The following is a 12,423-nucleotide window of genomic DNA, read 5'->3' as shown; positions in this document are numbered from 1 at the left end:
AAAGGAAAAGCCTCAATTTGCGGATGGATTTCATTCGAGATAGATGTATTTCGATAGTCGATTTATGATGAACTGAGTTTCGATTATAGGAGAAACGAAAAATGAAATATGTTCGTTGGAAATGGCAAGACAAAAAAAATGAAGGCAGATGAGATATGTGGCCAGGATTCAACGTGGTGAAACCAGCAAGAGATGTGAGATATGGTTTACTGCTGGATTTTTGTATTTTTAGCGCGCTTGTTGGTATGAGGGACTGCCGACAATGGAATACCTTCCATTGCAGTATTAAACAAGGTTTTCTTGGTAAAATTAAGCATTACTGACACATTGAAGTTTTCCGAAGGATTTGCTATGAGTTATCTATGACAAACACAACTAGACATGTCTAATTGTCGTATAGATTGGTAATGGGATATGCGCATTATTGGAATAGAACTAGAATTACACATATGCAAAGCATTTGATTCGTGTACCTTCTAGTAGAATGAAACGTTAATTAATCATTGAAATGCCAAATGTTTCTGTGGTGCAAACGACCGTTGTGGTAATTCCAGTATCTGTAAACCCTTAATCAACGTGAATGTCAATCGTTAACATTTTCCAGCTCGCTGATTAGCTGCGGTTTATTGAATCGATATGTTAATCATCATGCCATAAATTAATTTTCATCACACCTTGCCGTTGCATCGCTCTCTCGTAGCTGGTGAATTATTTTCAAATGCAACACATCGAAAGAAAACGCAAAAGGATGGTTGATTCCAGCTGACTATCAATTGAAACCGTCAATATTAGTGTGGAATCAATAAATTGTACCATTCAATTAAGGGTGCTTATTTGTGGTACATATTGGTTAATAGTGTACCGTTGCAGTGCCCGTGTTTGGTAAGGCTTGGCCAGAATGGAGCTTGTTATAATAAGTTATCTGTTTGCGTTGTGTAAGCTGGTGTGTGTAGTACAAGTGTTGTACGTTCGCATCTGTTGCAAGTGCTTTGAAGTTGGTTTTATGTTATTGACTGGCATGTTGGATCACCATCAATTAGACAAAACATTTCTCTACCATATGACAAGTGCAGTGAAGTATTTTAATTTGTGTTCGACAAGTGTATGGTCACATAAATTTGCACACGAAAAGTGCAACCGTATTAGTAGATGCTTGTGATCAACAGCTTGAGCTTTCGTTTCAACCGACTATGTACTAGTTTACATCAAAAACCATATCTCATATCTAGATGCATACAATTTTCTGGTTTTAAATTAAAATGTTTGAAAAGGGTAACTGCTCCAGCTTTCGGCAGGTGTGTAATTAAAGCCAAATTATACACAAATGCGTTATAAAATTAGGCAAAAAGCTATTTTAAAACGTAAAACCAATAAATATTTTCCAAATACGAAGTTTTGCTGCATTTATATCAATATTTATTGAGATATCGCAAGATTTTTAGAATGTTAATAGAGTGCAATTTTCGTCCAATTTGCTGTCAGTCGATAATTCAGCAGGCACTGGCAGTAAGGAACCAGTGTTTTAATAAATTGTTCTAAAAGTTATGCATTTTTTGTAATTAAATAAATAATTTATTTTTTAATTTAAAAATTTCCGGAAAAGGGTACATGCTGAAAGATGATATTTTGCAGTAAAAAGCTGAGGGATTTTCCATACAAGGACATAGCGTTGTTGTTCATAATTAAAAACATAAAAACGTCTAAATCTGCCAGCAAGATTGCCGAAACAGTCAGCATAAAATTACAGTTTTAACCACTTTTAAGTAACAAGATTATCAAAATAATAGTAAAAGGGTGTTTAAAATTAAATTTTGTAATCATTTCAGTCATTTAAAATGTTTGCGCTGCCGAAAATAGGAACACAGCCTGACGAAAACGGCAAAAACAACGTTTACATTTTAATGAACATTGAACATAAAACGCATTAGAATCACAAAAATTAGTATGCAGAAAGACACTACGAAAGTTTATCAACCGCAATAACGAAGTATTACAAATAATAGGTGTCTTTTCGTTTATTTTCAAAACAGCTGCACTAAGCTGCTGAAAACAGGAGCAGTTACCCTATGTGAGTATTAAAATATATATTTTTTTGAATTTCAGCCCTTCTACTAGAGTGCACTATTAATGACGCAAATATTTTTGCTACCTATTTTAACTTCTTTTTGTAAGTACATCTTTGCAATTTACTAACATTTTAAAACATATTTGATAAGTGATATTAGGACCCTATAGAGCAGAGTTTATTTAATATGACAAACAAACAATAGAATGTAATGTCCATAGAAACAATGTGGATTTACTAGTTACAAGCATAACAGTAAGTTCTACAAATATTGATTTAAAAACTGTTGCTCATTCACACGTACCAGCAAGCTGTTTAACTGGCTCTTCAACTATATCCGAAGCGGACTTTTTGGAATGCTAATTAATTTTTTCCTTCATCTCTCCATCACACCTACAATTACACTGTGATATACCACAAGATAATATGCGTAACGACAAGGTGTACCCAGCGCCACGGTTGAACAAAAACGTCCTGTATTATAAATTTCATCATTAGTAATTCAACCATAACGCTTCAAGCGTCGAATGCTGTCGCGCTGACTGTTAATAATTATGTTGTGTCCATGGCTGATGGTAATGTCTTATGATAAACTAGTTTTCCAGCATCACACACTCATTCGTGGCGTTATTAAATAACATGACAAAATGCCGTTCCCTAACCTACACATCCTTTAACAACCGTTTGTTGAAGAAGACAGCAAATGGGAAAATATGGTGGGGAAAAAACACATTGTACTGGGTGGAAACAACAAAAAAAACAAAAAACCTACGAGATTGAAGTGCCTCACTTGGTCGTTTCGATTGTCGAGCATATTTTGCAACTTTAATGATGACTGGAAACTTTTGATTAAAATTGTTGTCGAACAATAACGGGTGCTGGGAGCTTGCGTTACCGAGTCACGTGACCACGATAGAGCGAGTGTGATGTGCGGCTCGTTTCTGGATTGTTTCTTGTTTTAGATGTGGGAAATTTTCTTCTACTTTTCTGTTCACGGAAACTGGCAAAGGTAATATAGTAACCTAAAAAAAGGAAGAGTAAAATTCGGTGCAATGTCACGTTTGTTATCGGGTCGGTTAAAACTTTTCCCGCACCACCGGTTACCATCGGTAGGTCCTTCTCTATTTATAAACCCAAGCAATGGGGCATAACGAGTTCGGTTCGGTTTCCGGTAGAAACGAAGAAAAAATGGCCGTTTTTTTAAATGCGCTACGTCGTTTCCTTCGCTCGGGTTTCTTACACGTTTCAGGTCATAACAGAGAGTACGATAGTGACTAAATTTTTGATGATGGTTCGCTTTATCGTGGCCTACATAATCCTTTCCAGTCTTGTTAAATTTTTCGCCTAATAGATTGGGCTCACCGGAAGGTAGAAAGGGCACTAAAGCAAGGGTATGTTGTGAAAGTGAAGGATTTTAAATTAATTCTTTTCGACGTATAGAGCAACGGTGCAACGGGACCATGGGTGAATAATATTGATGACAGTTTCATTTTCGTATAATTTTTTCACACAATTTGTTGCTGGCCGGTTAATACGCTGACTGAATTATTAAGCACAGTGATGTCCCTTTTTTGGCCCGCGTAGCTTGGTCACAGATGGCGCATATCGTTTAGTTTCCGGTTAAATTGTTAATCCGCTAATTAATTTTGTCGATGAGAAATTATCCTGCTTGGTTTCGAAGGGCAGTAAATTAATTTTTTGCTTTGATTTTCTAGGAAAACGGAATTAAATAAATTGTACATTGCTGTACTTTACATCTTCTCGTAAGCTTAAACATTCTTGTGGTCTGTTTTTTATAAAGAAATTAAAGAATAAAAATTACTTACCGCTAAATATAGAAGTAAAATGCCGAATAAAATTGTTTCTAAAATAGTCCACATCCCGGTGGCAATGGTCTACATAGTACAAAGAAAAGAACAAGAAACAATCAATTATGGCTATTTGGTCCGATGGCCATGTTCCGTTTTTCTCGTCCCGAAACCTTCGCTTACCTTGCACTTCCGCTGACGGAACACAATTAACGCTAACACTAAACAACAAAGCATACAAGCTCCTAAGATAGCACCGATCGTCGCTTTCATGAGTGTTTCGGTGCTGAAGTCTTCGTCCGGGCTGCTGCAGCTGCCGGCCGAATCACACTCGCATGCACTTGGGCACGGAATGCAGCTGCAATAGTTGATGAAGAATGAAATGGATCGTGTAGTGTGTGTGTTTTTTTTGTTTTGCTTCCAGCATCGAACGGTTCGGTTCACTGTATCTTACCTAAAGTTTGTAATGTTGCCTTCGCTCTTCTCGGACGAGAAACCCTGTATCGATTCGTTGGGAATGTAGTAGCCAGGTCGGCAGACGCACGTATATTTGCCCCGAGGTTTGGAAGCGTCCAGCTCCGACAGCAGGCAAAAGGTGGACTCACGATCGCAAACATGACGGCGGCCAAAAATCGATTCCAACGCATCGTTGCACTGATCCACGTCCGCGGCGATAAATGCCGAAGCAACGATTCTGCCAGAAGGTAATGAGAAGACGAAATGGTGGTTTGTAATTAAACGTCGGAGTTTTGGTATGAAGCCGCAAGGAAATGTTAAAAAAAAGTTAATTACAACTATGGATTCTCATTGCCCATTTTCTTTGCGTAACTTCCTTGAGGTCATTTTTGCTTTATACTGGGCTTGTTAAATTTATTCTCTAAAGCATTTTGCCGCCCCTGAGGCTTTAGGTTCAGATGAGATTTGGTCGATGACTTTTACTGTTTTTGATCGAATGCTAACAAGATCATGCTTTCGCACATCGAAGTTGCAGTTCGGTTCAATATGAGTTCTTTCCGCTTATTGGCGCTTACTAGTGGATATCCATGTTATGTTCAAGTACGTTACTAAAATATTTTTGTAGTTCATAAATTAAAAGTGCATAAAAATGTTAACACAAAACATTTTTTTAACCAGCAATGCTAGTTTAGGATTAAAGTTAAAACAGATGGATGATTTTCGCGAGGGGAAGCTTTTCAGCTTAACTGCTGGTAAAGAAATATTATCCACAAATCCGAAGGCCTTTGTATTCGTCATAAAGTCATTCGCCATTCAGCCAAAAAGCAGTTTATAAAGTGACCACAAAAGCAAACGGAAAAAAGAAAGAAAATAAAGCACCAGGACTCAACTTGTTCGTTAACACATCACGATAGATGCTAGATTACAAGTTTGGAATCGTGAGCTTTTTTTACGAAGGGTTATGTTCAATTTTCCTGTCTGAGACAGTTTCATAATTAACATTTTCTTATCTATGGTTTGCAATAATGCGAATGTAAAACAACTTTCTACGAATGAGTAACGGTCCACTAATACGAAAAATTGTGGTTAGTTCTCATATTACAAACAGTTACAAAAGGTTAATATTACGAAATTACTGTAGAAGTTTTATTTAAAAAAATTAAAAATCCAAATTTAGTCAAATTGTTTTCGACATAGAATTAACAAGACTGAGAGCGGTAGACACGACCTTTTTATATACAGCTCAGTTTAGTATTTCTGATGGAAACACTCGCCTTTGTTCTTGTGAACGAGTCTCATAAGAACGATCCGGAGGTAGTGATGAAATAATGTTAATTAACTCCTCGGGGTTGTTTTGCGAGAGAAACCCGGTGTATAAGAGAAAAAAAACCTAAATAAGGCCAAACTGAAAACTTGGACTAGCCTGAGCCATTACAACGCTTCAAGGCTGGCTTTGGGGCGTTCGGCTCTGCTAGCCGTTGTGATGTTGCATTTAATTTATTCTCGCTATCCTTTCCGGGAATGAATCTAGTTTTCGAGAAGAAGAAAGCACCCGTATTCGCAGAAACAGGCAGGACACTTTTTAGTATTTGGGCTTGTTTTTGCGATTACGTTAGATCAATGGGGGCGGTAGAATTGTACGGGGTGAAACATTTTGACACTCATTTGTAGCGATTTTTTGCCAACAAAGAGCATTGGTGCTAATCCAAATAGTTAAGAAATAAAGAAAAAGAACGATAGATTTCCATTAGCTTTCCGCCGGCTTGTTTGCTAATTGAATCAAATAAGATTGTTAGCGCTCGCTCCGGTTGAATAATTTTTCGGAATTCGGAACAAGTGCTTTACGTAAACGACGGCCCCAAAAAACTAATTATGTTTCGCGCGTGTTCTCATGACTATCTTGCTGCTATCTTATAACAAATAGCCTAAAGCAGATCTTGTCTGGTGTTTACAATGAAGGTAAGGAAAATATGAGTCTAGAAAAATCGATCACAATGAGAATACTTGTCAGATTTAACTTTTTTTTTTAAACTTGAACGACATTCCTTGAATTCTTTTCTAAGAATACCGGCAACGGAAGAAGATAGGCGGATGAAAAGATTTACTGAACAAAGCTCATTCTCTTTCATTTCCACGTTAGAAGTGAGGCATTGAATATTGTGCGTAAATTTAGATCAAGCAACGAACCGTATACGCAGTGACAAGCTCCAACACGACGTTGTATGATTCCAAAATTATCATTATCTTCTTCCAGTTCATGAACGAAAGAAACGGTAGTGTAGTAGTGCATACATAATTTGACCTTTTGCTGTGACAGGTAGGAAGTATTTTATTGTCTTGCGGTTAGTTGCTACTCCACCTTCCCATCTGGATGTTCTTTGGTTCGGACACAATTAGCCTACGGTGGATAAATGTTGTATGTTTGAAAGGAATACTCACTTGTAGCCTTGCGATTCAACAGTGACGCTATACGGCCAAAGCCATCGGCCATAGAGGGGCCCACAATCGCGGAACGGAGTACCCCAGAACTGAGCACCATTGCTTTGGTTCCAGGCAACGCCCAGCTCACGCCAGTAGGTCGATAGGAAGTTTTTACTCTCCGATAGATTGACGTGTGCGCTGTCGATCTGGTCCCGGAATTGTACCACGGCTAGGGGAAGCCGTGGTGATGCAATGCCAACGGCTAGCAGCAATCCATCGTCCTGCTTCAATACACCGTTCGCCAGCTCGTTGGCCTTCTCGCGCGCTAGAACAAACTTGCGATCATCCCGGGACGTGCCATCTATCTTGCGGCCAGCGAGGAAGTCAGCGAATGACTTCGCTGCTCCGATCGTAATATCCGAAACATCGTAAAATGGATCGGGCGGGATCTCGTCCAGGGCGCGCTGTTCGCACGGTGGAAGTGTAGGGCTGACGGTGGAGGTGGACGAAATGGTTGGTGGAAGCGGGTGCTGATCAGCTTGAGGTTCCTGTTCCTGACCTGCGGACAGTTGTTCCAGTCCATGGCTTGAGTTAATTAGTAGAGCGATTAAACCAACCAGCGACCAAAGCAGTATTTTTCGGTGACAGTGCCAATAATGTCGGGGCGGCGAACATACAGGTGGCGTTACGGTAGGTACAATGAGTCGAGCGAGTTGCCGATCATAAGCAGCCGGGTGATGGTGGCGATGATGACGATGACCCATCACCGATATTTGTTGAGCTGGATATGGCGATCTATAGCTGTGCTTAGCATCTGAAAATGTAGATAAACATACCAAGATATTTATTAGTAATCAATTTATCTTCTCCTTTAATTTTTAGTAACTGTTTGTTTTGTCTTTGAGACCAGATTGTTCAGTTCTTGTAGTCAATATTGATAATTAGCTTGGTTATCAATTACGCAACTGTATTTTGCTCGGCGAAGTTAGTTTCTTCAATAAGAATCGACGAATTAAGTATTATAAAATAATAATTCCGGAATAAAGCATTTTAATTTGATTAACATATAAAGATGAAAAGGTATTTTCTTTTCACATATTTTTAATTGGCAAAAAATAATTTCGATTAGATCTTAGATTCGTCACAATGCATCCAGGGTTATTTGATTTTGCTGGCAATTGATATACGATAATAGATCCAACACTTAATCAACGATATCGTCGCAACAGCAATCAACGACATTCAATCATCGCAACATGAAGGTTTAATGACTGTGCGTACATTTTAATCTTCCAACACAATCCCGAACGATGGCGGTGAAGAATGTCTGCATCGACTGTACTCTCTTTGGAAAATCCCTAAACCAGCCGCTCGTAGCTACCGGGGACGAATAACTCTCCTCATCTCCATTAATGATCGAGCACTTAGGACCGGTGTGAGCGTTTTATCGTTCGCACGTACTTGCGTGTTCCAAATCGAATAGATGAAACCGTAAAACGCGAAACATTGGAAATGTAGTGCCATGGCACTTGGTGGTGACATTTCCCGACTCTTAAACGTATGACCTAATCGCTAGCGACACGTTTTTTCCCCCACCGAAAGGCAATACCCGGTAGGTACAATTTTGGCATGACGGTCTAACGTTAATCTGCCTTCCGGTAGGGGTAGGTCGGTTACCGTTCACTCGACGCTGGATAGTGACAAAGTTTGGCTACTGCTAAGTGTGAGACGTTGGATTTAATACCCCGAAGCAATGGGGTATGATTTAGCACGGGGTAGGAGATAATAGCATTGCTAAGCGCTTCGGAAAATTCGGTGGCTTCGAAGTCGAACTTAATGACTTATAATGTGGCACGTGAACAAGGATCGAATGCGGCAGAAACGTGGGTGGGAAACTCATGAAAGATTTATGTTCAAATCGAAACCACCGGTTTGACCCATTGGTTGTGCAAGCTTTGGTAGACGGTAAACGGTGGTGAAACGTGAAGGCCCAGAAATGGGTAGTGAAGGTAAAGCTTGTTCCGTTTATCAGAAAGTTCCTCGCACTTAAACATTAAGAAGCGAGTTAGTCAAAGTGGTAATTGCTAGAGTCTCGGAACAACGTTCCGGTGTCCGAATGTATCATTAATTATTCGGAGGCGTAGCGCTAGTGGTTGATTAACTAAACGGTTTGACGTTGTAAAGCGAAACCTTTTGTATGTAATTATGATGAGCGGACTGGGAGATGCGATAGACCTTTCGATAAGTAAGGTATGCAACACGCTTAATTCAGCTGTGGCTGGATAGATGACATATTGATAAATCGTTTACAGATATAGAACTAACGAAGGTTTAACAGACACTGATTGATATTCGAAAATAGTTGCTTAGCGCATAGATAACTTCATCGTAGGCATTTGTGCCTGAAAGGAGGTAGATTATGTTGTTAGTAGATTAACAAGGAGCCTCCATGGTACATTAAAGTAAGTCGACCTAACAGCATGTTGTCGGATTCAGCCAGTGCTGCCGGTTCAAGAAGGTTGAGGTGAAGCGCCAATGCTATCGGTGCTACGAGTTTGGCCACATTGCCACTCACTGCCGTGGGAAGGATCGGTCAAGCAAGTGTCATCGATGTGCGGAGACTAAGCACTCAGGACCGTGCACCAAGGAACGGAAATGCCTCGTCTGCAAGGGCCCGGAAGCAATCGGGCACTCGTTCGGACAGCGCAACTGCCGCCAAGTAGGAGAAGGGGTAAAAAACCGGCCTCGTCATGATTAATGTCCTTCAACAGAACCTTAATCACAGCCAGCTGGCCCAGGACATGCTGATGCAGACTGCTCGGAACGAAGGCTGCGACATAGTGTTGATCGCCGATCCATATCGGATTCCGGAGAACAACGGTAACTGGGTCGCGGATCCGACGGGCAGAGTTGCAGCAGTATCGACAGGAAGATACCCTATCCAACGCATAATCGAGAATCGGCGGGATTACTTCGTCGTGGTCGAAATGCGTGGTATCGTTTTCTGCTCCGTGTATCTACCTCCTGTGGGGTCCGATTTGTCAGTGGAGGATTATCGACGCAAATGGACCGAAATTGCGTCGGTGATTCCGCGGAATCGGGACACCGTGATCGGCGGGGACGTCAACGCCTGGTCAGGAGCGTGGGGGATGGAACGCAGACACAACGATGGAGAACGAGTTCATAGGGGAGCAGTGGTGATGGATGCTATGGCATCACTTGAGCTAGTCTTGTTGAACCGGGGCAACCGGCCAACCTGGAGCAACAACAGTGGCCGTAGTTCCATTATCGACGTTTCCTTCTGCAGCTCGTCTCTTCTGGGGGAAAATAACTGGCGAGTCTGCGACGAAAATCCAAGTGACCACAATACCATCAAGTTTGCGGTCGGGAGGACGACGACGCAGCGTAACCTGGGACACAGTGCACAGCAGGCTTCGGAGAGCAGATGGGCAACCCGGTATTTCAACAAGGACTTGTTCGTTGAAATTTTGGGGTCACTGGACATCTACAACCGCACCCTCTTGGCGGACGAGTTGACGCAGGTAATGTCAACTGCCTGCGACGCGACGATGCCGAGATTGCCAGCAGCACGGGGAGGACGACGATCGGTGTACTGGTGGAATAACGAGATTTCCCAGTTACGTCGCACTTACATCGGGATGCGGAGAAGACTCAGGCGAGCCCGAACGGAAGAGCAGCGACAGGATCGCCGTCCGGCGTACACAGCAGCGAGAGCAGCACTGGAGCAAGCGGTCAAGCGGAGCAAGAAGGAGCAGGGCGATCAACTTCCGGAACAGCTGGGGCCCCACGGATTCGGGCCAGGCTACAAAATCCGGAGGCAGATGTGGCAAGGAGCCCGAGTACCGATGGAACGGGATCCAGCCAAGCTGCAGCACATCGTCGGCGAACTTTTTCCGGTGCAACCGCCCATGGAATGGCCCACGGCAACAGGATTGACGGACGAGGACACGGCACGGGATGCCGTTACCGAGGACGAGCTGGTGAGCATTGCAAAATCGCTCAATCCCCAGCGTGCCCCAGGAGACGACAACATTCCGAACGTGGCCTTGATTGCGGCGATGACGGCGTTTCCACGCGTCTTCATGAGAACGTTCCAGCATTACATCGATTCCGGCCACTTCCCCGTCGAATGGAAGAGGCAACGGCTAGTGCTGTTCTCGAAGGCCGGGAAACCACCCGGAGAATCATCGTCGTACCGGCCAATCTGCCTGCTGAGTGTTCTGGGAAAAGTATTGGAGCGACTCATACAGCGCAGACTTACGGAGCATCTGGATGCAACGGGCGGTCTCGCTGATGCCCAATACGGATTCAGGAAAGGACGCTCAACCATGGATGCCATCAACAGGGTGATTGCCAACGGAAGGGTTGCGCTCGACAAGAAGCGCAGGGGCGATCGACTGTGTGCGATGGTGACAATCGACGTGAAGAACGCCTTCAACACGGCCAACTGGACAGCGATCGGAGCAGCTCTGCAGCGAAGGAACACGCCACCGTACCTCCAGGCGTTGCTGCGGAACTACTTCACGAATCGCACGCTCCACTACGAAACGGATGAAGGAATGGTCTCGTTACCAGTATCGGCAGGTGTCCCGCAGGGTTCGGTCCTAGGGCCAACACTGTGGAATGTTATGTACGATGACCTTCTTCGTTTGGAGCTGTTCGGAAAGCGTGCGGACATTATAGGGTTTGCTGATGATGTGGCGTTCACCCTTATAGGGAGGGACCCGCAGGAAATCAGCAACCTTGCTACGAGGAATCTGGAGACGATCGAGCGTTGGATGGATGGAGTGGGATTGAAGCTGGCCCATCAAAAGACCGGCTACATGATCTTCTGCACTCATCACAACCCGCAGGTAGGTCAACTACGTGCGGGGGGACACACGATCGTATCCACTGAATCGCTCAAGTACCTGGGGGTCGAGCTCTGCCGCAAACAGCACCACGGTCGGCATTTGGAGAAGGTTTGCAGCAAGGCATCACGTATCACGAATGTCTTGACCGCTCTGATGCCGAATAAGTGTGGCCCAAAAAGCAGCAGAAGGAGACCCTTGGTTAACGTTGGGAATAGCATTGTCCGTTACGCGGCACCATCGTGGGGACGGACGCTTCTTCAGAAGGACGTTCACCGGACCACGGTTCAGAGGACGCACCGCACAGGAGTTCTTCGAGTGGCCAGTGCCTTCCAAACGGTCTCCTACGATGCCGCTTGCGTGGTCGCAAGCACTATCCCGTTAGTCCTTCTCCTAGAGGAGGACATCCGCTGCCACGACGAAAAGGTAGCGAGGGGAAGTCCAGGACCAGACATACGAAAGCGGCAAAGGGAAGAGACCATGGGACGCTGGCAACAACAATGGACAGCCGGAGCGGGGCAGCCGAGATCGCCGGGGATGAAGACGAGGAGAATTATCCCGGACATTATGTCCTGGGTAAATCGTAAGCACGGAGAAATTGATTTCTATCTCTCTCAACTCTTTACAGGGCATGGGTTTCTCCGGAGCTACTTCGTCGAAAAAGGCATCCTCGACGGCTCGCCAAACTGCCCGGTGTGTGAACACCAAGTGGAAGATGTCGACCACGTAATGTTCCACTGTCCACGGTTTGCTCGAACCCAACACGAGATGCAGCAGCAGAGCCACACCCGCTTGACGATAG

General features: G+C 43.5%; 1 protein-coding gene across 10 annotated transcripts in view; it reads right to left on the bottom strand.

Annotated features, from left to right (window-relative positions):
• The window catches only part of LOC125766116 (probable G-protein coupled receptor 158), a 58,207-nt gene that overhangs the window by 20,189 nt on the left and 25,595 nt on the right, over nt 1-12,423 (bottom strand). For all 10 annotated transcript variants that reach the window (XM_049431784.1, XM_049431785.1, XM_049431780.1 and 7 more), the window contains 4 exons: nt 6,769-7,564; nt 4,328-4,567; nt 4,057-4,231; nt 3,892-3,960 (listed from right to left, as the gene is read on the bottom strand). In XM_049431784.1, coding sequence (XP_049287741.1) covers nt 3,892-3,960; nt 4,057-4,231; nt 4,328-4,567; nt 6,769-7,514 — 1,230 coding nt within the window. In that variant the 5' untranslated portion in view covers nt 7,515-7,564. The remainder of the gene's footprint in view (nt 1-3,891; nt 3,961-4,056; nt 4,232-4,327; nt 4,568-6,768; nt 7,565-12,423) is intronic.

This window comes from Anopheles funestus, chromosome 2RL, assembly GCF_943734845.2.
Source record: "Anopheles funestus chromosome 2RL, idAnoFuneDA-416_04, whole genome shotgun sequence".
Classification (NCBI taxonomy): Eukaryota; Metazoa; Arthropoda; class Insecta; order Diptera; family Culicidae; genus Anopheles; species Anopheles funestus.
The sequence above is the reverse complement of the archived record's forward strand: the minus strand, read 5'-3'. Positions and strand labels throughout refer to the sequence as shown.